This window comes from Saimiri boliviensis, chromosome 11, assembly GCF_048565385.1.
Source record: "Saimiri boliviensis isolate mSaiBol1 chromosome 11, mSaiBol1.pri, whole genome shotgun sequence".
In the NCBI taxonomy this organism is placed as follows: Eukaryota; Metazoa; Chordata; class Mammalia; order Primates; family Cebidae; genus Saimiri; species Saimiri boliviensis.
Genome location: NC_133459.1, coordinates 65,697,627 through 65,719,924, shown reverse-complemented (window position 1 = coordinate 65,719,924; position 22,298 = coordinate 65,697,627). Strand labels below are relative to the sequence as shown.

The 22,298-nt window shown below is 44.2% G+C and overlaps 1 protein-coding gene and 1 long non-coding RNA gene across 2 annotated transcripts in view; one reads left to right on the top strand and one right to left on the bottom strand.

Annotated features, from left to right (window-relative positions):
• Positions 1-1,402: 1,402 nt before the first annotated feature.
• LOC141580271 (uncharacterized) lies at positions 1,403-13,614 on the top strand. The gene is made up of 3 exons (XR_012512445.1): positions 1,403-5,673; positions 6,654-10,845; positions 11,074-13,614. It is a non-coding gene; the product is annotated as an uncharacterized LOC141580271 (long non-coding RNA).
• IL12RB2 (interleukin 12 receptor subunit beta 2) overlaps positions 9,430-22,298 on the bottom strand; it is an 89,623-nt gene continuing 76,754 nt past the window's right edge. Inside the window, exons 14-16 of the mRNA XM_010347867.3 lie at positions 18,485-18,575; positions 15,301-15,400; positions 9,430-9,972 (exon numbers count right to left, since the gene is read on the bottom strand). Of these exons, the coding sequence (XP_010346169.2) occupies positions 9,430-9,972; positions 15,301-15,400; positions 18,485-18,575 (734 nt within the window). The remainder of the gene's footprint in view (positions 9,973-15,300; positions 15,401-18,484; positions 18,576-22,298) is intronic.

Genomic DNA, 22,298 nt, shown 5'->3' with positions numbered 1-22,298 from the left:
TAGTGTTATTGAGTATAATTAACAATTCCAATTAGAATAGAAATTGGCAAAATTTAGCTTCTTATTATATGTATTTATTTTGAGATGGAGTCTCATTCTGTTGCCCAGGCTGGAGTGCAGTGGCACAATTTCAGCTCACTGCAACCTCTGCCTCCCTAGTTCAAGCGATTCTCCTGCCTTAGCCTCCTGAGTACCTGGGATTACAGGCACCTGCCACCACACCCAGCTAATTTTTGTATTTTTGGTAGAGACCGAGTTTTACTGTGTTGTCCAGGCTGGTCTTGAACTCCTGACCTCAGGTGATCTGCCCGCCTTGGCCTCCCAAAGTGCTGGGATTACAAGCATGAGCCACCAAGACCAGCCTTTTTTTTTTTTTTTTTTTTTTTTTTTTAAATTGAGACGGGATTTCACCATGTTGGCCAGGCTAGTCTCAAACTCCTGACCTCAAGTGATCTGCCCACCTCGGCCTCCCAAAGTGCTGGGATTATAGGCATGAGCCACTGTGTTTGGCCTATATATAAATTGGATTTCAAAGACTGATTACCTCAAATACTACCTTAATGTCCCCACCCCCAGGTTACTTGATTGTGTCATGTGCTTTGCCTTTTCTTTTGACAGAAGCACTAAGGATCAATGCAAGTGCCAAACACAGAAGGTGGAAAGAAACATGAGCCAGGGCCACAAAGAAAGTGGTCAGTAGTATGTCTCTAGACCCAGGTCTTTGAAAAGAAATTGATAATATTTTATTGAGTATCCAATTAATTACAAGAGTATTGAGCAGGTATGATTAAAAGAATGCAAAAAGTCTAAAAACTGGCTGGAGATAACCATGGTTAGCATTTTGGTGTATATTCTTTATGATTTTTTGCATTGATTGGTAAAAGTGAAATGATTCTATTCAGCCTTTCTATTATTTTTTTCCAGGCACTACAAAGATTCAGCCTTTTGTAAATGACCATTTCCATGTCAAATATCGATATACTTTTTTAAGTATAACACTCTGCTGCCCAGGTGATCCTCCTGCCTCCGCCTCCCAAGTAGGTGGGACTACAGGCATAAGCCACCATGCCCTGCTAATTTTAAAAAAATTGATAGAGATGGGGTCTTGCTATGTTGTTGTCCAGGCTAGTCTTGAACTCCTGGCTTTAAGTGATCCTCTGGCCCTGGCTCCCAAAGAGCTGGGAATACAGGTATAAGCCACTCTACCTGGCCTTTCTTATACTTAAAAAAAAAAAAAAAAAAAAAAAAAAAAAAAAAACCACTGCATAGAATGCTTTTTATCAGTTCTAAGATATATCCCAAATTTTAGGCATATTAACATGTTTAAAAAATTGTGCATCATAGATTCCAATGGCATATTACGGTTTTATTGGCTTTTTTTTTTTTTTTTTTTTTTTTTGGTACTTAGAACATAAACTAATGATGTCTTTTTTTTTTTTTTTGAGATACAGTTTCGCTCTTGTTGCCCAGGCTGGAGTGCAATGGCACCATCTTGGCTCACTGCAGCCTCCACTTCCTGGGTTCAAGAGATTCTTCTGCCTCAGCCTCCCAAGTAGCTGGGATTACGGGCATGTACCACCACACGTGGCTAATTTTGTACTTTAAGTAGAGACGGGGGTTTCTCTTATGTTGTCAGGCTGGTCTCGAACTCCCGACCTCAGGGGATCTGCCTGCCTCGGCCTCCCAAAGTGCTGGGATTACAGGCATGAGCCATGGCACCTGGCTAATGAGATGTCTTAAAACTGCTGGAGTCTCAGATTCCTTGAAATTCAATATTTAATTGTACTAATATGTCATGATTTAACCAGGTCTCTATTGAAGGGCATTTAAGGCTTTTTCCCCCTCCCTGCCATTTTATAAAATCAATGCTGCTGAGGAATCCTGCATTCAATTTAATATATTTATACTGTTCCTTAGGTAATAGTGTAGGAGTGGAGTTGCTTATTCAAATTTTATTGAATATTGTCCATCTGCCTTCTACAAGGGGCCAACTTATTTTTATTTTCTTTTTTATGAGATGGAGTCTCACTCTTGCCCAGGATGGAGTGTAGTGGCACAATCTTGGCTGACTACAACCTCTATCTCCCAGGTTCAAGCGATTCTCATGCCCCAGCTTCCTGAGTAGCTGGGATTACAGGTGCCTGCCACCATGCCCAGCTAATTTTTTTTTTCTTTTAGTAGAGACGGGGTTTTGTCATGTTGGCTAGGCTGGTCTCTACTCCTAATCTCAAGTGATCTGCCCGCCTCAGCCTCCTGAAGTCCTAAGGCATAAGCCACCATGCCTGACCTGCTGTTGCAAATATTTTTATCTCTGTGTGTGTGTGTGTGTGTGTGTGTGTGTGTGTGTGTGTGTGTGTATGTGTGTGTAAGAGCAAGAGTTTTGTGAGGCTTTAATCTGTTTTGAAAATTCATTCTAGTTAGGCTGTGATCTAATGATCCAATTTGTTTCCATCAGCCAGCAGATTGACTCAATTGCTTATCTATTTCTAGGTTGGGAAGAAGACCCTCTGATCTCTTGAGAGGTGCTTTTACTCCTGAGGGTTCACCTACCAGCTTTTCATAAAGGTGGATAATGTGAACTTCCATGAGTCCTGCAAGTTAGAAAGAGGAAAACGTGCCTCCTTTGGAGGGCTTGAGTGGTGCTATTTGGACAGGTGACAACTGCATTAGGTGACTGAAAAGAGCAGAACCTGGTGGAGAAAACCCAAAAATCGAACACTGGGAGCTGACTATTATAAAATGTGCCTAGTTTGGCATTGCTTTTACAGGTCTCGGAGGATTGGTGAATTAAAGCCGAAGCTGAAAAGCTATTAACAGAAGCTGAAAAAGTGGGACAATGTGGAGAGAAGAAGGGAGAGAAAAAAAAAAACACTAGTTTAATTTTCGTATTGCCTATAAGATATACAGAAACCTAGAAAATAGAATCTCTGGCTCCAGGGAAAGAGAGGAGTCTTTCAAAGATACTCATGGTGAGGATTTCCATGAATTCATTAAGAGTGAACTCACGTGCTGGGCGCAGTGGCTCACACCTGTAATCCCAGCACTTGAGGAGGCCGAGGCGGGCCAATCACTTGAATTCAGGAATTTGAGACCAGCCTGAGCAACACTGCGAAACCCTGTCTCTACAAAAAATACAAAAATTAGTCAGGCTCTACCCCCAGACCACAACTAAATACAGAAGCAACTTGTGACCAGATGGTGGGTGTCAGGGGGTGTTTCCCCACACACCAAGCAGTGGACATCATCTGGGTGTCCTCTGATTCAGTGCCAATACTATTCTGGGTATTGGGAACACAGAGATAGTGTCAGATCCCACAAGTTGCAGGCTGAGTCCCCAAGACTGTCCCAACCCCACCAGTTACAAGTCCAGTCCCCAGAACTTCTGACCAATCAGCTTCAAGTTGAGGTTCCCACAACCCCCTCTTTGGGTTTGGTTAATTTGCTGGAGCAGCTCACAGAACTCAGGAAAACAACCTTTACTGGTTTATTACAAAGGATACAGATAAAGAGGTGTCGTGCAAGGAATGGGGGAAGGGGTGTGGAGCTTACATGCGCCACCTTTCAGGAATCTCCACATGTTCAGCTATTTGGAAGCTCTCTGAATCCAGTCCTCTTGGGTTTTGCTTTTTTTGTTTTGTTCTGTTTTTTAGACAGTCTTGTCCCGCTGCCCAGGCTGGAGTGCAGTGGCATGATCTTGGCTCACCGCAACCTCCGTCTCCCGAGTTCAAGCGATTCTCATGGCTCAGGCTTCCAAGTAGCCAGGATTATAGGCATGTGCCACCATGCTTGGTTAATTTTTGTATTTTTAGTGGAGATGGGGTTTTCGCTGAATTGGCCAGGCTAGTCTCAAACCCCTGGCCTCCAGTCATCCACTCGCCTTGGCCTCCCAAAGTGCTGGGATTACAGGTATGAGTCAATTGCACCTGGCCCTCTTGGTTTTGTTTTGTTTTTTTTTCATCCAGCCCAAAAGGTCACCACTTGGGTTTTTATGAAAGCTGCATGACATCAGCATTTCTTCTCCCAGGGTATAGGGTGGTACCCTCTCATGGAAGGGCCTTAAGACCCATAATTGGAAAGACAGAGGAATGTTAGAGTGAAAGGAGGGTAGGAGAAGGTTAGAGGCCGGCCACTGGGGCCTGACAGACACAATATTATCTCAAAACACTAAGGAAGGCTATGGGAGTTATTGTTATGGGACAGGGATCTTGATCTTGAGCAATAAAGAATTTGAGGTAAATGAGTAAATTGAAAGTAAGTTTATTAAGAAAGTAAAGGAATAAAATAATGGCTACTCCATACACAGAGCAGCAACATAGGCTGCTTGATTGAGTACTTTTCTTTTTTTTTTAGACAGAGTCTTGCTATGTCACCCAGGCTGGAGTGCAATGGCACAATCTTGGTTCTCTGCAACCTCTGCCTCCCGGCTTCTAAGCAATTCTCTTGCCTCAGCCACCTGAGTAGCTGGGATTACAGGCACAGGCCACCGTGCATGGCTAATTTTGTATTTTTGGTAGAGATGGGGTTTTACCATATTGGCCAGGCTGGTCTCGAACTCCTGACCTCAGGTGATCCACCCACCTCAGCCTCCCAAATTGCTGGGATTATAGCTGTCACCGAGCCCAGCCAAGTTATTTCTTGATATGCTAAACAGGAGGTGAATTATTCATGAGTTTTCCAGGAAAGAGGTGGGCAATTCCCAGAGCTCTGAGTTTCTTCCCCTTTTAGACACTATTGGGTCATGGCACTAGAGGGAGTGTCTGTTAACATGCTAATGTATTATAATTAGCATATAATGAGCAGTGAGGATGACCATCTTGGTTTTGGTGGGTTTTGTCTGGCTTCTTTACCACAACTTCTTTTATCAGCAGGGTCTTTGTGACTTGTGTCTTGTGCTGATCTAGCTCATCCTGTGACTAAGAATGCCTACCCTCCTAGGAATGCAGCCCAGTAGGTCTCAGCCTTATTTTACCCAGCCCTTGTTCAAGATGGAGTCACTCTGGTTCAAACGCCTCTGACATTATGAGCCAGCAACCATAGATGAAAACCAATATATATCATTATATGTGAGAGATGGGAAAGTTCTTCAAAGTTTTATCTTAGACTACATTATAAGGAGTTACAATCTCTTGCTCTATGGCCATTATCTGCTATTAGTATAAATATATACTCATGTATGTATATTCTCCAAATCAGCTACCTTGACTCACTCTGGCATGTCTGAACAGAACTGGACAAGTTCCAAACCCTTGTGCATGCCATTCCTTATTTGGAAACCCTCCTTTCTCCTGATTAGCTTCCTCTTTTTCCTCATCTTCTTCCTTGTCTTCTTTCCCTGCCCCCCTTAACTATTCAGGAAATTTTCAAGTTTTTAGCCAATTGGGTAAAACATAGAATGTGAGGTCCCGTTCTGGCCAATGAAAACTGACACAGCAGTAGGGCGACTGCATCAGGTTATGAACGTTATAAATGTCCCTGTCTCCTTTGTTCAGGTGTGCTCTTGTGGCGAGACTGCCGGCGAGTCGCACCCTTCCTGCAGGTAGTAAAAGTAGCCTTGCTGAGCGATCCATTGTCTCGGTGTGGATTCCTCCCAATGTTACAAACCTATTTCCAACATTATCACACCACGAAATTACTGACAATTTTCCTGAGAAATGAAAGCCTGACTCTACATTGGTGAGTTCCACCTAAACCTGGTGAATCTAGCAACTTGGCTTGGGGTTTTTACTAGTGTTGGGGGGGTGGGCAGGAGGGAGAAGAGCAGATTGTGAAAACCACCTGGGACAAGGCAGAATGGAGTTACCCATCCTCTGTCATTCATGGAAAGATGACACCTTATCTGGCAGAGTAGCGGCCAAAGACATGCTCAAATATGTCTTTAAAACGAGAAATACCCCTCTGTGCATTCACAGCGGTGCTGTCAACAAACAGTGGGGTAGAATGAGGTTTGGGAAGGAAAATGAGCAAATGCAAACAATTGTTCCAATAATGAGGAAGTGGGCACAGCTGGGCTAGCTTCTAGACTAGAAAGAATAAGACAAAGCAGTGGCAGGTGATACTGTTGTGAAAAGAAAATCAATCTAAGCTAAAAGGAAAAGTCAAGCTGGGAACTGCATCAGGCAAACCTGCCTCCCAGTGTATGTTCCACCTCAAAAAGAAACTGTCTACTGTCGTCAAAATTTGCCTTCGAGGGCTTCAGGATCTTTACCCTAAAACAGTTGTGTTGAATTTCACCATAGCTGATTTTCACAGGTGTGGGACAAAGTATAGACAGAACTCAGCACCATCCCTCTGCTCACCTGAGCTACCTCCTTCTCACATGTAAATTGTGTATTTAATGAAAGGCTGATCAAAACCCCAAAAGAATGCAACCTTTTGTCTCTTATTTACCTGTGACCTGGAAGCCCCCACTTTGAGTTGTCCCGCCTTTCCAGACCCAACCAATGTACATCTTCCATATGTTGATTGATGTCTTATGTCTCCCTAAAATGTCTAAAACCAAGCTGTGCCTCAACCACTTTAGGCACCTGTCCTCCGGACCTCCTGAGGCTGTGTCAGTGTGTGTCCTTAACCTTGGCAAAATCAAAACTTTTTAAATTAATTGAGACCTTTTACAGATACTTGTGGGCTCATGATGCTTACTTTTTTATTGCTAGGTACTATGGACCAGGCCTGATGCTAGTGCTGGAGAAACACTGCCAAAGTGCCTGCTTTCAAATTGTTTGCAGAACAACAGAGAAAGTAAGTATTGGGATTCATGCTGAGGAGGCCTCAGCATCCTTAGGAGTCTTTAGGAATCAAGGAAGGATTCCTTAAAAAAAAAAAAAAAAAAATCTTTTTTTGCAAAGACGAATGAGAGTTACAGTATCATCTGAGACTTTAAGGGAAAAAAGGGTGGGAGGTTAAATGGAAGACTTGCTAAATGGGGTGTTGTGGACACAAAAGAGGGGAGGAGGAGAGTGGCTGAGATGGATAACGGGTCATCAAAAGGAAACCAAAGATAGGAAAAACCAGGTATTGTACGAAAACAGTGAAGTTAGCTCCCATTGCCAAAAGATAGTCGGTTGGTCCATTTCTGAGGCGGTGGCCTTGTCTGGCATGGTTTGTGCCAGTCAAGGGCACGTCCTGGGTGCAGGCATGCTGCAGCGATGCTGAGAGGAAAGGAACCCTTGGGGGTGCCCCACAATAATAGCTACATAAAGTGGAATGGTAATAGGAACTTTTCAAAAAAAAAAGAAAAAGAAAAAGCCTGAGAAAACTATCGATGTTAAGTTTGGAATCGCAGGAAACAAGGATGTATCAAGAGTTTCAACATGAAGCAGCAGAGCAAGTGTTCATTGTGCAATTTTTAGATCTCTGGGGGAAATCTGGTAAACCTAAAGCACAAGAACAGTCATTTATACAGGACCGGGCTCTGTATGGACAAGTTTCTAGTGCCGCACATTAGGGAAGAAGTACACATTTGCAACAGGTATTTCGTTAAATGAAAATCCAGAGGCCGGGCGCAGTGGCTCAAACCTGTAATCCCAGCACTTTGGGAGGCCTAGGTGGGTGGATCACGAGGTCAGGAGATCGAGACCATCCTGGCCAACATGGAGAAACCCTAACTCTACTAAAAATACAAAAATTAGCTGGGCGTGGTGGCACGTGCCTGTAATCCCAGCTACTGGGGAGTCTGAGGCAGGAGAATTGCTTGAACCAGGGAATCGGAGGTTGCAGTGAGCCCAGACTGCACCCTTGCACTCCAGCCTGGCAACAGGCCAAGACTCTATCTCAAAAAAAAAAAAAAAAAAGAAAGAAAAAAGAAAAAAGGAAAATCTAGAGGATGATGGCAAAGCCATCTCTGTTCCAGTGTTTGTGTGGGAAGGGGTGGGGGTTAGACCCCAGGCTTGACAGGAATTTAAGAAAAAGTTTTTTGGATCTTTTATCCTGTTCTTTTGGGAAGAGCACTATTAGCAGTTTAGACAAAGACTTTTCTCCACTAGTTTGGCAGAAGTGCCTATGGTGAAGAGCCAGAGGTAGCAATGCACCAGGGAGAGTGACAAGCAAGGGGCCACAGTTTAAAGAGCAAAACATGGATCACGTTCCAAGTCCATGCTGTGGAAAAGAGAGTTATCTTCCAGGCTCAACTTGAGCTGTCAGAGGGCCAGCTCAAAGTCTTCTTGGGGCATGAAAGCTGTGCCTTTGGGAATAGGGGACAGACAACTTCTGAGAGTAGCCTTGGAGGTTGGGGTCTTAGACCCTGAGACAGCTCTCGTCCTGAAGGCAGCACCTGCTACAGCAAAAAGGAGAGGAAACAAGGGGTCAGAGAGCCTTTGATTTAGCCCTTTACAAGACACCTGAGATTCAGAGGGGATGCTGGCTGGCTCAGCGTCCTATAGTGAGTTTATGGTAGCTCTTCACCATCCAGCTGCCCTTGACTCACTGAAAGGGATGAAGCCAGAATAAAACAATAAACCAGCAAAACTAGGAAAAAGGTACATTCTTAGACTAATACAAATAAAACCTGTCATGACCACCTTGGGGGCCCTTTGACACTGGCGTTTACCAGTGTCTTTTATGTCCTCGTCCATGGAACTAGGCTGATTTGTTATGGCGTCTCCCAGTAATCTAGGAGCCATCTAGAACTGTGCTCTCCAAAACAATAGCCACTGGCCACATGGGACGATTTAAATTTACAATCAAAATTTAATTCCTCAGTCAAGCTAAACACATTTCAAGTGATTAACATCCAGTGTGCCTAGTGTCTACTGCAGGCGTCCCCAAACTACGGCCCGCGGGCCGCATGCGGCCCCCTGAGGCCATTTATCCGGCCCCCCACCGCACTTCAGGAAGGGGCACCTCTTTCACTGGTGGTCAGTGAGAGGAGCACAGTATGTGGCGGCCCTCCGACGGTCTGAGGGACAGTGAACTGGCCCCCTGTGTAAAAAGTGTGGGGACGCCTGGCTACTGCATTGGCCAGTGAGTGCGGAGGTAGAACGTTTCCATCATCTCAGGAAGTTCTGTTGAACAGTGCTGATCTGCTGTGTACAGTCTGCTATGCAGCAGGTGATTTTAGAAATCGTCTTTGCATGAATGGTCCTCTGGATTATTTGCTGTTACCACTAGGAGCTGTGGTTTCTACTCTCCTCCTCTTTTCCCTTCCTGGCCAGCATAGCCAGGAAAGTTACCAGGAATTCAAGTTGGAGTCTCTAAGTCCACATGGTGAAGGCTGTAAACTTAAGGCCCTGGGAAAGGCAAGACGAGGCATCTGTGTGAAGACCAACTCCCAGTTCCTAAGAACCCCCCAGAGCTGGCTTGCCTGTCCTCTAGCTGCAGGCAGACTGATGGTGGAACCCAGAGATGACAGCCGCTGGCGTTGGGGCTGGGAGAGTTGGGGCAGGCTGTGCTGGTTGGGGGCAAGCTGACTTTCCAGGCTTCAAGCTTCACCACTCAGAGCATGAGGGAGTCACACCCCATCTTTAACTGATCCAGAGTCAGCTTATCACCACAGGAGAAGGTGAGTGGGTGAAGAGAACTTGAGGGAAAAACAGAAAGGGAGATGTGCTGAGGCTCCAGTTCTTCCAGGGAGTCAGAGAGAGGCACCTCGTGTGCGGGGAGATCATCTATGTTGGAGGGTAGGTAGCCATCCTGGGCGCGAAGGTCGCCCGCCGGGAGCACCGTCCAGGGACTGGCCGGGTTTTCTGGCTTTGAGTCAGGGCCCCTGCTCTCCAGCACCTTGTACAGATCTACCAGTTGTCTCCTCTCAGCTGGGAGAGCTCTTGAAGGTGGTGGGCTTGAGGCACTGGGCATCATGTCTCTCTCAGAGGTCTGGTGACCTTGGGTTCCTTTTCCCCTTTGTAGCCAGTTGGAGCCATGGGGACGTCTGAAGACTGGGGTCGCTTGAGGAAGGACTTCACTGATGACCAGGGGTTCAGGGTCTTCAGGAGTGGGCCAGTCTGTCAGGAGCCTGTCCAAGGGCAGCTGTGTCTTCTCCTGAGAGAAAGGAGGAGGAAGAGGCTCATACTGCTATAGAAGCGACTTTAGCAAACTATTTCTCCAAGGTTGCCAAAGGTCTCACAAACTGCACTGCCTCCTCAGCCCTGGCTGGAACATGGTGGGCAATGGAGTTTGTAAGAGAAAGTTAAGAGTGTCAAGGAAGCAGGGGAGCACGAGTCAGAGACTCCTCTCAACCCCCAGCCAGTGAGTGATTCACTACCCCATTCAACCTTCAACCTGTTTCTTTTTTTGTCACCCAGGCTCAAGTGCAGTGGTGCCATCTTGGCTTATTGCAACCTCCACCTCCCAGGTGCAAGTGATTCTTGTGCCTCAGCTTCCCCAGTGGCTGGGATTATAGGTGTATGCCCCCATGCCTGGCTAATTTTTATATTTTTAGTAGAGACGGGGTTTCACCATGTTGGCCTGGCTGGTCTCGAAATCCTGACCTCAAGTGATCTGCCTGCCTTGGCCTCCCAAAGTGCTGGGATTACAGGTGTGAGCCACCGTGCCCGGCCCCGTTTCTAATGTCAACCAAGCTGTCCTACTTGCTTTTCCTTGAGGACAGAGGGCACCAGAGATGCAAAGGAAAGGCTGAGACTTCTGTCTGGGGTGGGAGGCCAGGAAGCCTTTAGGGTCACACTAAAACAGGTGATGAGGGGACACAAGAGCTGAGTCTTAAGAGATGTGTGGTATTTTCCAGATAGGGAGGTGCTGGCAAGGAGGACTGGTGTATTCTGGAACCTGCTCGTTATTTCTTATGACTGATAACCCAAGGCTTCAGAAATAGGAAGCAATCACATCACATGGTGCCTTTTACGTTATGCAAGAGGGTTTGGACCTTGGGACAACTACCGAAAGATTTCAGGCAAGGTAATGTCCTTGTCACATCTGCTTTTAAGAAAGACTACTTTGTCCTATTTCACACAGATGAGTAAAAATAAAAATGAAAAAAAAAAAAAAAAAAAAAAGACTCCTTTGGAGTAACATTTTTAGAAGAAATTTTCATCCTATTTTGCCTTTAGCTAATTTTGTTTGTAACAGACAAAATTAGGTTATACTTTTGTTAACTAATGAATTCTCTCCCTTGTTTTCTCTTAGCATCCTGCCAGTGACCAGCTCTTCAATGTAGTATCTCTTTCCTTTCCGAACTTGCTGCCAATTCCTGAGTCTAAGTCCTCGGCACTTTATTAACATTTTTAAAAACTGGGCTTTAATTGGGGTCTCCTTGCATCCTAGAAAGAATCCCACACACTGGCTGTCTGATACTTCCCAAGCAGAGGTCCAGAGCCTCTATCAACTTGGCTTCCATGCACAGTCAGGATTCTAGCATTGGCTCTGCAGTTGATTCCTGCGCTTCCTCCACCTCCCCGTCCTCTTCAGAAGCTGCTCTTTCAGCCACCGTCCCAGTCTTACTAATCACACCCTTCTCTCAGTGCCCTCCACACTTTTGCTTCCACCGTCAGCCCCCAGCCTTCTTTTTGTGTGTCTACCACTGTCCCCTGCTTGGCACCTTCCCTTTCCATTAGACCCCTGCTGACTGTCCCTTCCCCTGGATGCCTATTCAGTGAAGCAACCCACCATAAGATTCTTGGCATGTTGTGCTTTGTGCTGTCGCTTTCTTTACATGCCTCTAAGCCATGTGTGCACCGGGACCGTCTCTAACGGGAGGACCAGGATGACAAAAAATAGCCTTGAGACAAGGCACACCCTGGGGACTAGTCCCAACTCTGACACTGTAGCCTGGCAATACCCAATCAGCCTCTCTGGGGCCTCAGTTCTCTGATTTGTCCAATGACAAGTTGTGCAAGAGGGGTTTGGTCTGGATCTTCTGATGTCCCCTCCCTTGCCTTGGGCAAGACAAGCGTCAGGAAGGCGAACAACGGCACTGTCTCAGAACAGATTTCCACGTAGGGCCCCACCAAGCTAGAGGATGTGCATGTTTCACTTCGGGGAGCCTGCTCTTTTCTGATCACTGCTCAAACTGGCCCTGGCACATTGGTCTGGCTCGGAACACAGCTGGCAGCTCTGGGAAGCTGAGCTGCCAAAGTGCTGCTACCGCAGATGTGGGAGAGATTGCATGGCTTGCGGAAACGGCTTGTTGTTTTCACAAGGTGAGGTGTTGGCTCTGCTATCATGAGAGCGGCAGCAACACTGAGAGGCTGCTTCTCCCGTCTTTTACAAAGCAGCCCTCTGGCTGCCAAGTCCTTGGAGGCAGGCCTCTTAAACCCCTATAAGTTCAGGAACCTCATGCCACTATTTTAAGCTTTTACAAGCTGGATAACACTCCAGCGATCCCCTTTATGATTTGGCCTTTTCCTCCAGAGCTTTAGGGCACATGGTTTTATAGCCGCATCTTAAGAAACAGTAGGGGATGGAAGGCCTGAGAGCTCAAAGCACATTTGCTGGAAGGAAAGGACACACTATTATGTTTCTGTTGTCTGCCTCCACCTAGCACCGGGAGAGCAGTTTGGTTTCTAAAAACAGTCCACCTCCTTCAAGGGTCAAGGCACACTGGCCATCTCAAGGCCTTCATCCTGAAGGCTATATTTAAACTGCTTAATTTAAAAAATTTTCTAATTCACTGGTTATTTTTGCAAAAAAATTATATGTACATAGCTTTCTTAAGATATTCTAGGCTGAGCGTGGTGGCTTATGCCTGTAATCCCAGCACTTCGGGAGGCTAAGGGAGGTGGATCACTTGAGGTCAGGGGTTCAAGACCAGCCTGGCCAACATGGTGAAACCCCATCTCTACTAAAAATACAAAAATTAGCCAGGCATGGTGACAGGTGCCTGTAATCCCAGCTACTTGGGAGGCTGAAGCAGGAGAATCGCTTGAACCTGGGAGGCAGAGGTTGCAGTGAGCTGAGATTGTGCCATTGCGCTTCAGCCTGGGCGACAGAGACTTCGTCTCAAAAAAGAAAAAAAAAGATATTCTAAAAGTTCAAAGGGACTATGTAATGAAAATTAAGTGGCCCTCATACTCTCAGCCCCCTCCCTTTACCCATTTCATATGTGTCAGTGGGCTTCCAGAAATATCCTATGCCCATGCTGCAGATGTATGAGTGTGTATAAAATCGCCCTCATTTTTATATAAATGAACCCACTTTAGACAATTGTTGTGAATGTTTCTCTTTTTACTTTTAACTGTCTTCGAGATCTTTAGGCAATATAGATCTATCTCATTTTTTTAGCAGTTGCCTAATATCCTGTTGTACGAATGTACCCAAAATGTTTAATCTGCCCCCTGGTGGACCTTTCCATTATGCTCGATTTTGCTTCTGTTGATAATGCTGCAATAAACATTCTTATGCTACACAACTTGAGGTGTACATGTACTAATTCTATCACCTTCCTCCTTTCTTACTTTCTCTAATAAGTCCGTTCAGCTCAGAGGTGTAGACTGCTAGAAACACTCTCCTTGCCCTGTGATAAAAGATCCTTTACAATGTATAATGCAGTGATCTGGCTTGGTTGTGAGTCCAGGATCCATCATTTACTCGTTAATGTTGGGCAAGTTACTTAGTCCTCTGTGCCTCAGTTTCCTCATATGAAAAATGATAATAATCATATAACCTCATAAAGCTGTTGCATGGGTTAAACGTTGACATACAAAAATATTTTCGAAAGTGCCTGGTACATAGAAGGTAATAGATCTAAATTATAATAATGAATATATAATATATAATTATTATATGATATAGAATATATAAAATATATAAATATATAACCTGTGTATTATATATATACACAAACTGCTGTTATTATCACTATTCTTGCAGTTGTAACTTGACAGGGACAAAATTCCTCAGAGGAGACTTAAGTTATGTGTCTTCCCAGGAAAAAGGTGAATGACCTTTGTCTTGTATGTCCTGTGTGTTTTACATGGCATCTTATTTGATCCTCACAGTGGTATGTAAGAATGATATTGTCAACTCCTATTTTATAGAGGCTGAAACTTGGGCTCAGATGGTTGGGCAAGTTGCCCGGGAGTCACACACATAGTAAGCAGCAGAGGCAGGGGTGGCCTCCTCAGGCTTGATTTCAAAGGCACTAAACTGTAGTGACTTAAATTCCTAAGGAAGCTGTGACTGGGATCCGCTCTTTTATTTGTTTGTTTGTTTGTTTGTTTGTTTGTTTATTTATTTATTTATTTAGAGCAGAGGCTGGGACTATGGACCACTGGCTTCTGGCCCGAGGAAGGGTGTGGGTGACAGAATACACTGGGTAGTTAAAGAGAAGCATCTTGGGCGAGAAGCGTTATAAGGTCTTGGAAAGGGAGCCTGGAGCCGTCAAAGCCTCAGACAATGGGAGGAATACTGGCTTGCCACTTCTCTCTCCTATTTCTCCCCTTAAATGTAGTCTTCATGGCTAGGCATGGTGGCTCACACCTGTAATCCCAGCACTTGGGCAGATTACAAGGTCAGGGGTTCAAGACCAGCCTGGCCAACATAGTGAAACCCTGTCTATGCTAAAAATACAAAAAAAAAATTAGCCGGGTGTGGTGGTGAGCACCTGTAATTCCAGCTACTGGGGAGGCTGAGGCAAGAGAATTGCTTGAACCTGGGAGGCAGACGTTGCAGTGAACTGAGATTGTGCCACTGCACTCCAGCTTGGGTGACATAGAGAGACTCTGTCTCAAAAAAAAAAAAAAAAAAAAATGTAGTCTTCATATTCAGATGCTTTTAACTTCCAGACCCTCCACCAGGGATGGCCCGTCTTGCCCACTGTGAGCTTTCTCACCTCCTTTCCTGGGCCACAGCGGCTCCCTCCATTTCCTTTACTCTCTGCTCTCTCATCTGCCAGCTGAGCCGCCTCTCCTTTAAAACCTTTTCTTTGCACCATGGAATGATATACTGGCTTCCTGCCCAAACCAGCATAGTGTGGGTTCTATTTATCTGTTCTATGCTCAGATAGGAAAATCAAAAGCTTCAATTCTCTTGAATTTTGGATGAGTCAATGCTCAGACTAGTATTCAACCAACGGCCAAAAAACAAAAAAAAATCTTGCTTTCTTCTTCTGAAATAAGTTAGGTGAGGAGAACAGGAGAGCAGCTTGGTGAGAAGGTGAATGTGAAGCATCCTAAGGAATAAAAAGTTAGGGGGCTTTTAGTCTTACGATTATAAACTTCAGAAGATTCCTGCGCATGGTTGCTCGTAAGTTCAGGGAAAAAAATGAGAGTGATGACTCAGTGGTAGCTTAGCATGAATAATTTAAGTTCAACCACAGGATCTCAGCACCCGGGCTTCCTTGTAACTGCAATGGAAAACTTAGATGTGGTGATCACCAGCACCCCACTGACTGACCACAGAGGCATTATACCTTACCTCCATGATGGGATATTTCTTAGTACAAGTGCTGTTTGCTGGATCTGGAATTTCTCTGCTACACCACTGAGGTCTGAGGGACTCTAGGAGAACAAATACCCTATAGGTAAAGAAAACAGTGACATTTGCTTAAGTGTGACACAGTGGCATGGAAGCACAGATTCTCAGTGCAGTAATTTCAGTGTAAGGGCTGCTTCTGAATGTAAATAAGTAAAATGTAAACACTGAAAGACAAAGATGATTTATCGTCCAAGGCTACAGTAGTTTTCTGTGAAGTTACAGCACAGCCACTTGGGGTTTGCTAAATAAACCATGGAACCTTTGATCAACCTGATAGCACTCTATCAATATCCAGCTATGCCTTCATTCAACAAACATTGATTGAACCCCTAATATGTGACCAACACAATGCTACCTGCTGAGCATTGAAGATGACATGTTCCCTACCCTTGCTACTTAATTAGAATATTTACAAAGAGTTTGTAATGACAGGTAAATTATGCAAACAGTTAAAAAAGAGGATTCAGAGTGGTATAAATAGCTTGAACATAACCATGTTAAAAATGCCAAGAAAAAGTATTATAGGGAAATACGTGAAATATCTGTTAACAGTGGTTGTATTTGGCAGTAAGAGGAAATACAGATCTTTTATGATGTAGAAGGAAAAATCCTAAAAACATTTCTTATAAATGCATGTGACGTAGATTTTTTTTTTTTAAGTTCAAGACCAATATGAAACATTTTCAAAGACTTGGCTTTAATAAGCTTTGATTTTTTTTTTTAAGTGTGCTTTACAATTTGTCTAACCTTTTAAAGTAAGAGATGTGGCCATGTGACTAGGTTTTCTCCAGAGAAATAGGAGCAGCAGTGTCTGTGATCTCATAGAGATCATGCAGATGAGGACAGTGCCCAAGGGGTGGTATGCCAAAAAGATGGAAGAAAACTGGGTCCTCAAATGACTGTGGAGCGCAGCTGCCCACCAATCTGGATATCTTACCTCAGGACTGTCATATGGAAGAGAAATAAAGTATTTTTTAAGCCACTGCATTTTGGCTCTCTTTTTTTTTTTTTTTTTTGAGATGGAGTGGAGTCTTGCTCTGTCTCCAGGCTGGACTTCAGTGGCGTAATCTCGGCTCACTGCAACCTCCACCTCCTGGGTTCAAGTGATTCCGCTGTCTCAGCCTCCCAAGTAGCTAGGACTACAGGCACATGCCACCACACCTGGCTAGTTTTTTGTATTTTAGTAGAAACGGGGCTTCACCATACTGGCCAGAATAGTCTCGATCTCCTGACCTTGTGATCTGCCCGCCTCAGCCTCCCAAAGTGCTAGGATTACAGGCGTGAGCCACCGCGCCCAGCCCTCTCTCTTTTTTGTTTTTAAAGGTAGTTTAGCCTGCACTGTAACTGATCTTCACAATTTCCATGAAGAGGATGCATGTGATCCTAGTTGACTCCTTTTGAGTTAAACTTTTTCAAAGTCTGTCTAAAGAGAGCTCTGCTTTGAAGTATCTATCACACATTAGATCTTCAGTAAATGTGCAGCCTGCTAGACAAGTTCAGTGGCTGGTAGAATGACCTCTTCTTTTTGCACAGCATTTGAAGAAAACTTTGTATTGAATAACCAACTCATGAAAAATCTTTTCTTTGAAACATAATATGTGTTTACTAAGGAAATTTTAGAAAATATAGTTAAACAAGAAAAACTAAAATCACCTACAATTCTATCCCCAGATATAAACACCGTTAATATTGTGGTTTATATCCTTGGGGCAGAGAGTAACTGCCACTCAATATTCATTTTCCCCTCCTTCTTAGGAAGAGGACCCAGATTTATTAGGATGACAGTGCACTTGGATGAAGGACCACAGTTTTGTTTTCTTTTCTTGCAGCTCTATCTCAAAGGAAAGAACACAGTGGTTTTTTTTGTTTTTTGTTTGTTTGTTTGTTTGTTGTTGTTGTTGTTGTTGTTGTTATTATTACTGGTTTAGGCTAGAGTACAGTGTCACAGTCCCAGCTCACTACAACACCTCTGCCTCCTGTGTTCAAGCGATTCTCATGCCTCAGCCTCCCGAGTAGCTGGGACTACAGGTGTGCACCACCCTAGCTGGCTAATCTTTGTATTTTCAGTAGAGACAGGGTTTCACCACATTGGCCAGGCTGGTCTCGAACTCCTGACCTGAGGTGATCTGCCTGCCTCATCCTCCCAAAGTGCTGAGACTACAAACATGAGCCACTGTGCCCAGCCTCAGACATGTTATTTTGACTTTTATATTATATGTAACCAAATGTAATGCTAATTGAGATATCTTACATTTACATGTATGTGTATGCACTATTTTTAAGAAATGAAAGTACATATTGTTTGGCAGGCTGCCTTTTAAATGGAATGCAGTAAATATTGTTTATACCGTTTAATTTCTACATCATATTTCATGGATGTGTAATATGTTATAGTACAAGATATATCAGGATTTAGTTAACCAATCCCTTATCATTGGACATTTAGATTGTCTCAAATATTTTCCTTTTCTGAAAATTATTTCAATGAACATATTTTCCATGAAATATCTGAAGACATTTATAATATACTTAGAATAAGCTAGGTGGCTCACACCTGTAATCCCAGCACTTTGAGAGGCTTAGGGGGACAGATCACTTGAGATCAGGTGTTCAGGACCAGCCTGGCCAACATGATGAAACCCCACCTCTAATAAAAAATACAAAAATTAGCCAGGCGTGGTGGTGGGCACCTGTAATCCCAGCTGCTCGGGAGGTTGAGGTAGGAGAATCGCTTGAACCAAGGAGGTGGAAGTTGCAGTGAGCTGAGATTACGCCATTGCACTTCAGCCTGGGCGACAAGAGCAAAACTCCATCTAAAAAACATTATATATATATATATATATATATATATATATATATATATATGACATATATATGACATAATATATATATGACATATATATGACATATATATATGTTCAGAATACATTTCTAGTTAGAGATTATTATATTAAAAGGTGTATTTTTAAGGATTTGACACATACTGTTGCCCAAAATGCTTAAATAAGCTTAGTCTTTCACCAGGAATGTGTGAGAGTGTCTATTTTCCTGACCCATGGCAGCAACAGCTGTTATCATTTTTTTAAAACCTCATTTACCAAACTGGCAGGTGTAATCAACTCACTTTTGCCGGAAGTAATGTGTCGAGAAAATGCCCACCACGATGATAGCAATGCAAATGCTTGGTGCCACAAACGCCATCCAATTGGCTTTACCTGAAAAGTGAGGGAATCCTGTGACTGAGTGAGTTATTGTCAGTGAACATTTCAAAATCCTGTTTGGTGTATGAGCCCTCTGGGTTTTACCCACAGCTCCTGGGCAGCTGTACTCAGGAACAAGAACAGTTCATTTCTGTCTATGCAGTACGAGAAATGGGACCCTAAGGGGGACAATTCTATGATTCTAAGAGGAGCTCTGGCCCTACAGGGCTCCTCCCACTCACAGGGGCAGAAAGAAAGGAGGTACAGAATGCAAAGCATGTTGTGAGTTGGGAGCCCTGCCCTAGTCCCAGCTCTGCCACTAACAGATGTATAATCTGTGGACTTCTGTTTCTTGATCTATAAAATGTGAACGGTGACATGTACCTTGCTGGTTGTTATGAAGATCAGAGATGGTATATTTAAAGCACATGTCAGTATGTCCGAAGATAGGAGGTCCTCAAGAAACAGTAGCTATTAATTTTAGCAAAGTATGGGATAAGCCTTTAGCTAGCTAGGGTGATTGTGAAATTTTTGAAATATCTGAAATTGTGCTTGTTCCTTCCTATGAAAAGAACTACAGCATTTTACTACTTGTTGGAATTGTCCATTAATTCATCCAGCACTTGCTGAGTACTAGCTATGTAACAGGCTCTGTTGGGTGCTAGGATACGAAGATAAATAGGATATCAGCTCTGCTGTCTAAAGAAGTAATGAATATAGTGTAGGACACAGATGTGTGAACATGTAAACAATAAGCCACAATGCCATGGTGATATGGTTTGGCTGTATCCCCACCCAAATCTCATCTTGAATTGTAGTTCCCATAATCCCCACATGTGGTGGGAGGTACCTGCCGGGAGGCAACTGAATCATGGGACCATTTACTCCATGCTACTGTTCTCATGATATGAGTGAGTTCTCACAAGAATCTGGTGGTTTTATAAGGGGCTTTACCCCTGCTTTGCTCTCATTCTTCTCTTTACTGCTGCCTTGTGAAGAAGGATGTGTTTACTTTCCTTTCAGCCATGATTGTAAGTTGCCTGAGGCCTCCCTCAGGAAACATATCTAGTCTCAGGTATGTCCTTTTTGCAGCATGAGGATAGATTAATACAGTAAATAGATTGGTACCATAGAGAGTGGGGCACTGCTGTAAAGATACCTGAGGATGTGGAAGCAATTTTGGAAATGGGTGAATGCAGAGGTTGAAACAGTTTGGAGGGCTCAGAAGAAGACAGGAAAATATGGGAAAGTCTGGAATTTCCTAGAGACTTGGAGGGCTCAGAAGACAGGAAAATATGGGAAAGTTTGGAGAGTCCTAGAGACTTGTTGAATGGCTTTGACCAAAATGTTGATAGTGAAATGGACAATAAAGTCCAGGCTGGAGTGGTCTCAGATGGAGATGAGGAACTTGTTGGAGATGAGGAACATTTTCCTGGAGTAAAGGTTACTCTTGCTTTGCAAAGAAACTGGTGGTATTTTGTACCTTCCCCAGAGATCTGTGGAACTTTGAACTTGAGAGAGATGACTTAGGGTAGTCTAAGAAATTTCTAAGAAGCAAAGCATTCAAGAGGAAGCAGAGCATAAAAGTTTGAAAAATTTGCAGCCTGATGATGCAATAGGAAAGAAAACCCTATTTTCTTGGGGGAAAGTCAAGCTGGCAGCAGAAATGTGCATAAGTAACGAGGAGCCAAATGTTAATCACTAAGACAATGGGAACATGTCTCCAGAGCATGTTAGGGACCTTTATGACAGCCCCTCCCATCACAGCCCTGGAGGCTTAGGAGAGAAAAATGGTTTTCAGGGCCAGGTCCAGGACCCCCCTTCTGTGTACAGCCCTGGGACTTGGTGCCCTGCATCCCAGTTGCTTCGGGTTTGGCTAAAAGTGGCCAACATACAGCTCAGGCTAATGCTTCAGAGGGTGCAAGCCCTGGGCCTTGACAGCTTCCATGTGGTGTTGGGCCTGTGGATGCACAGAGGTCAAGAGTTGAGGTTTGGAGAACTTCACCTAGATTTCAGAGGAATTATGGAAGTGCCTGGATGCCCAGGCAGAAGTTTGCTCTAGAGGCAGAGCCCTCATGGAGAACCTCTACTAGGGCAGTGTGGAAGAGAAACGTGGGGTGCCAGCCCCTACACAGAGTCCCTTTTCACTAGTAGAGCTGTGAAAAGAGGGCCACCATCCTCCAGACCCTAGGATGGTAGATCCACTGACAGCTTGCACCATGCACATGGAAATGCAAGCCATGAAGGCAGTTAGGAGGGGGCTACACCCTGCAAAGCCACAGGGGTGGAGCTGCCCAAGGATGTGGAAGCCCACCTCTTGCATCAGCATGATCTGATGTGAGACATCAAATTAACCCATTTATGCCTGAGGTTGCAATTTTTTGAATTTTTGCATGAGTGAAAAAATCAGACCTTGGTGATGATCTTGAGCAGCAGGATATAAATAACTCCCACATGCTTAGTGTTCCAATAATGGAACACTAGGCATAAGTGGGTCTAGGAAGGAGATCATTTTGGAGATTTAATGCTTAATGAAATCTCTATTGGATTTTGGACTTCCATGGGGCCTGTAGCCCCTTTGTTTTGGCCAATTTCTCCCATTTGGAAAGAGTGTATTTACCCAATGCCTGTACCCACTTTGTATCTAGGAAGTAACTAGATTGTTTTTGATTTTACAGGCTCATAGGTGGAAGGGACTTGTTTCAGATGAGATTTTGGACTTGAACTTTTGGGCTGTTACTGGCATGAGCTAAGACTTTGGGGACTGTTGGAAAGGCATGATTGTGTTTTGAAATGTGAGGGCATGAGATTTGGGAGCTGTCAGGGGTGAAATGATACGGTTTGGCTGTATCCCAACCCAAATCTCATCTTGAGTTGTAGTTCTCATGATACCTATATGTGGTGGGAGGGACCCACTGGGAGGTAATTCAATCATGGGGGCAGTTACCTCCATGCTGTTCTCATGATAGTGAGTGAAGTCTCACGAGAATCTGATGGTTTTATAAGAGGCCTTTCCCCCACTTGGCTTTCATTCTTCTCTTTCCTGCCACCTTGTAAAGAAGGACGTGTTTGCTTTCCCTTCTGCCGTGATTCTAAGTTTCCTGAGGCTTCCCCAGCCCTGTGGAATTGTGAGTCAATTAAACCTCTTTCCTCTATAAATTATCCAGTCTTGGGTATGTTGTTATAGCAGTGTGAGAATGGACTAATTCACATGGGATATATATGAAAACAAGTGTGTGTGCAATGTCCACAGCAGTGTAGCAGAGAACAGTATGGAAAACTGGCTCACAAGTAGTGGAGGAAGGTTTTGCAAAAGGCACAATGTCAAAAGTTTAGAGATGATGAGCTGGGCATGGTGGCATGAACCTATAGTCTCAACTACTTGTGAGGCTGAGGCACGGGGATCACTTGAGCCCAGGATTTTTTTTTTTTTTTTTTTTTGAGACAGAGTCTCGCTCTTTCACCCAGGCTGGAGTGCAGTGGTGCCATCTTAGCTCACTGCAACCTCCGCTCCCCAGTTTCAAGTGATTCTCATATCTCAGCCTTCTGAGTAGCTGGGATTATAGGCATGTGCCACCATACCTGGCTAATTTGTTTTGTATTTTTAGTAGAGACAGGGTTTCACCATGTTAGTCAAGCTGTTCTCAAACTCTTGACCTTGGGATCCACCTGCCTCAGCCTCTGAAAGTACTGGGATTACAGGCATGAGCCTCTGCACCTGGCCTAGCCCAGGATTTC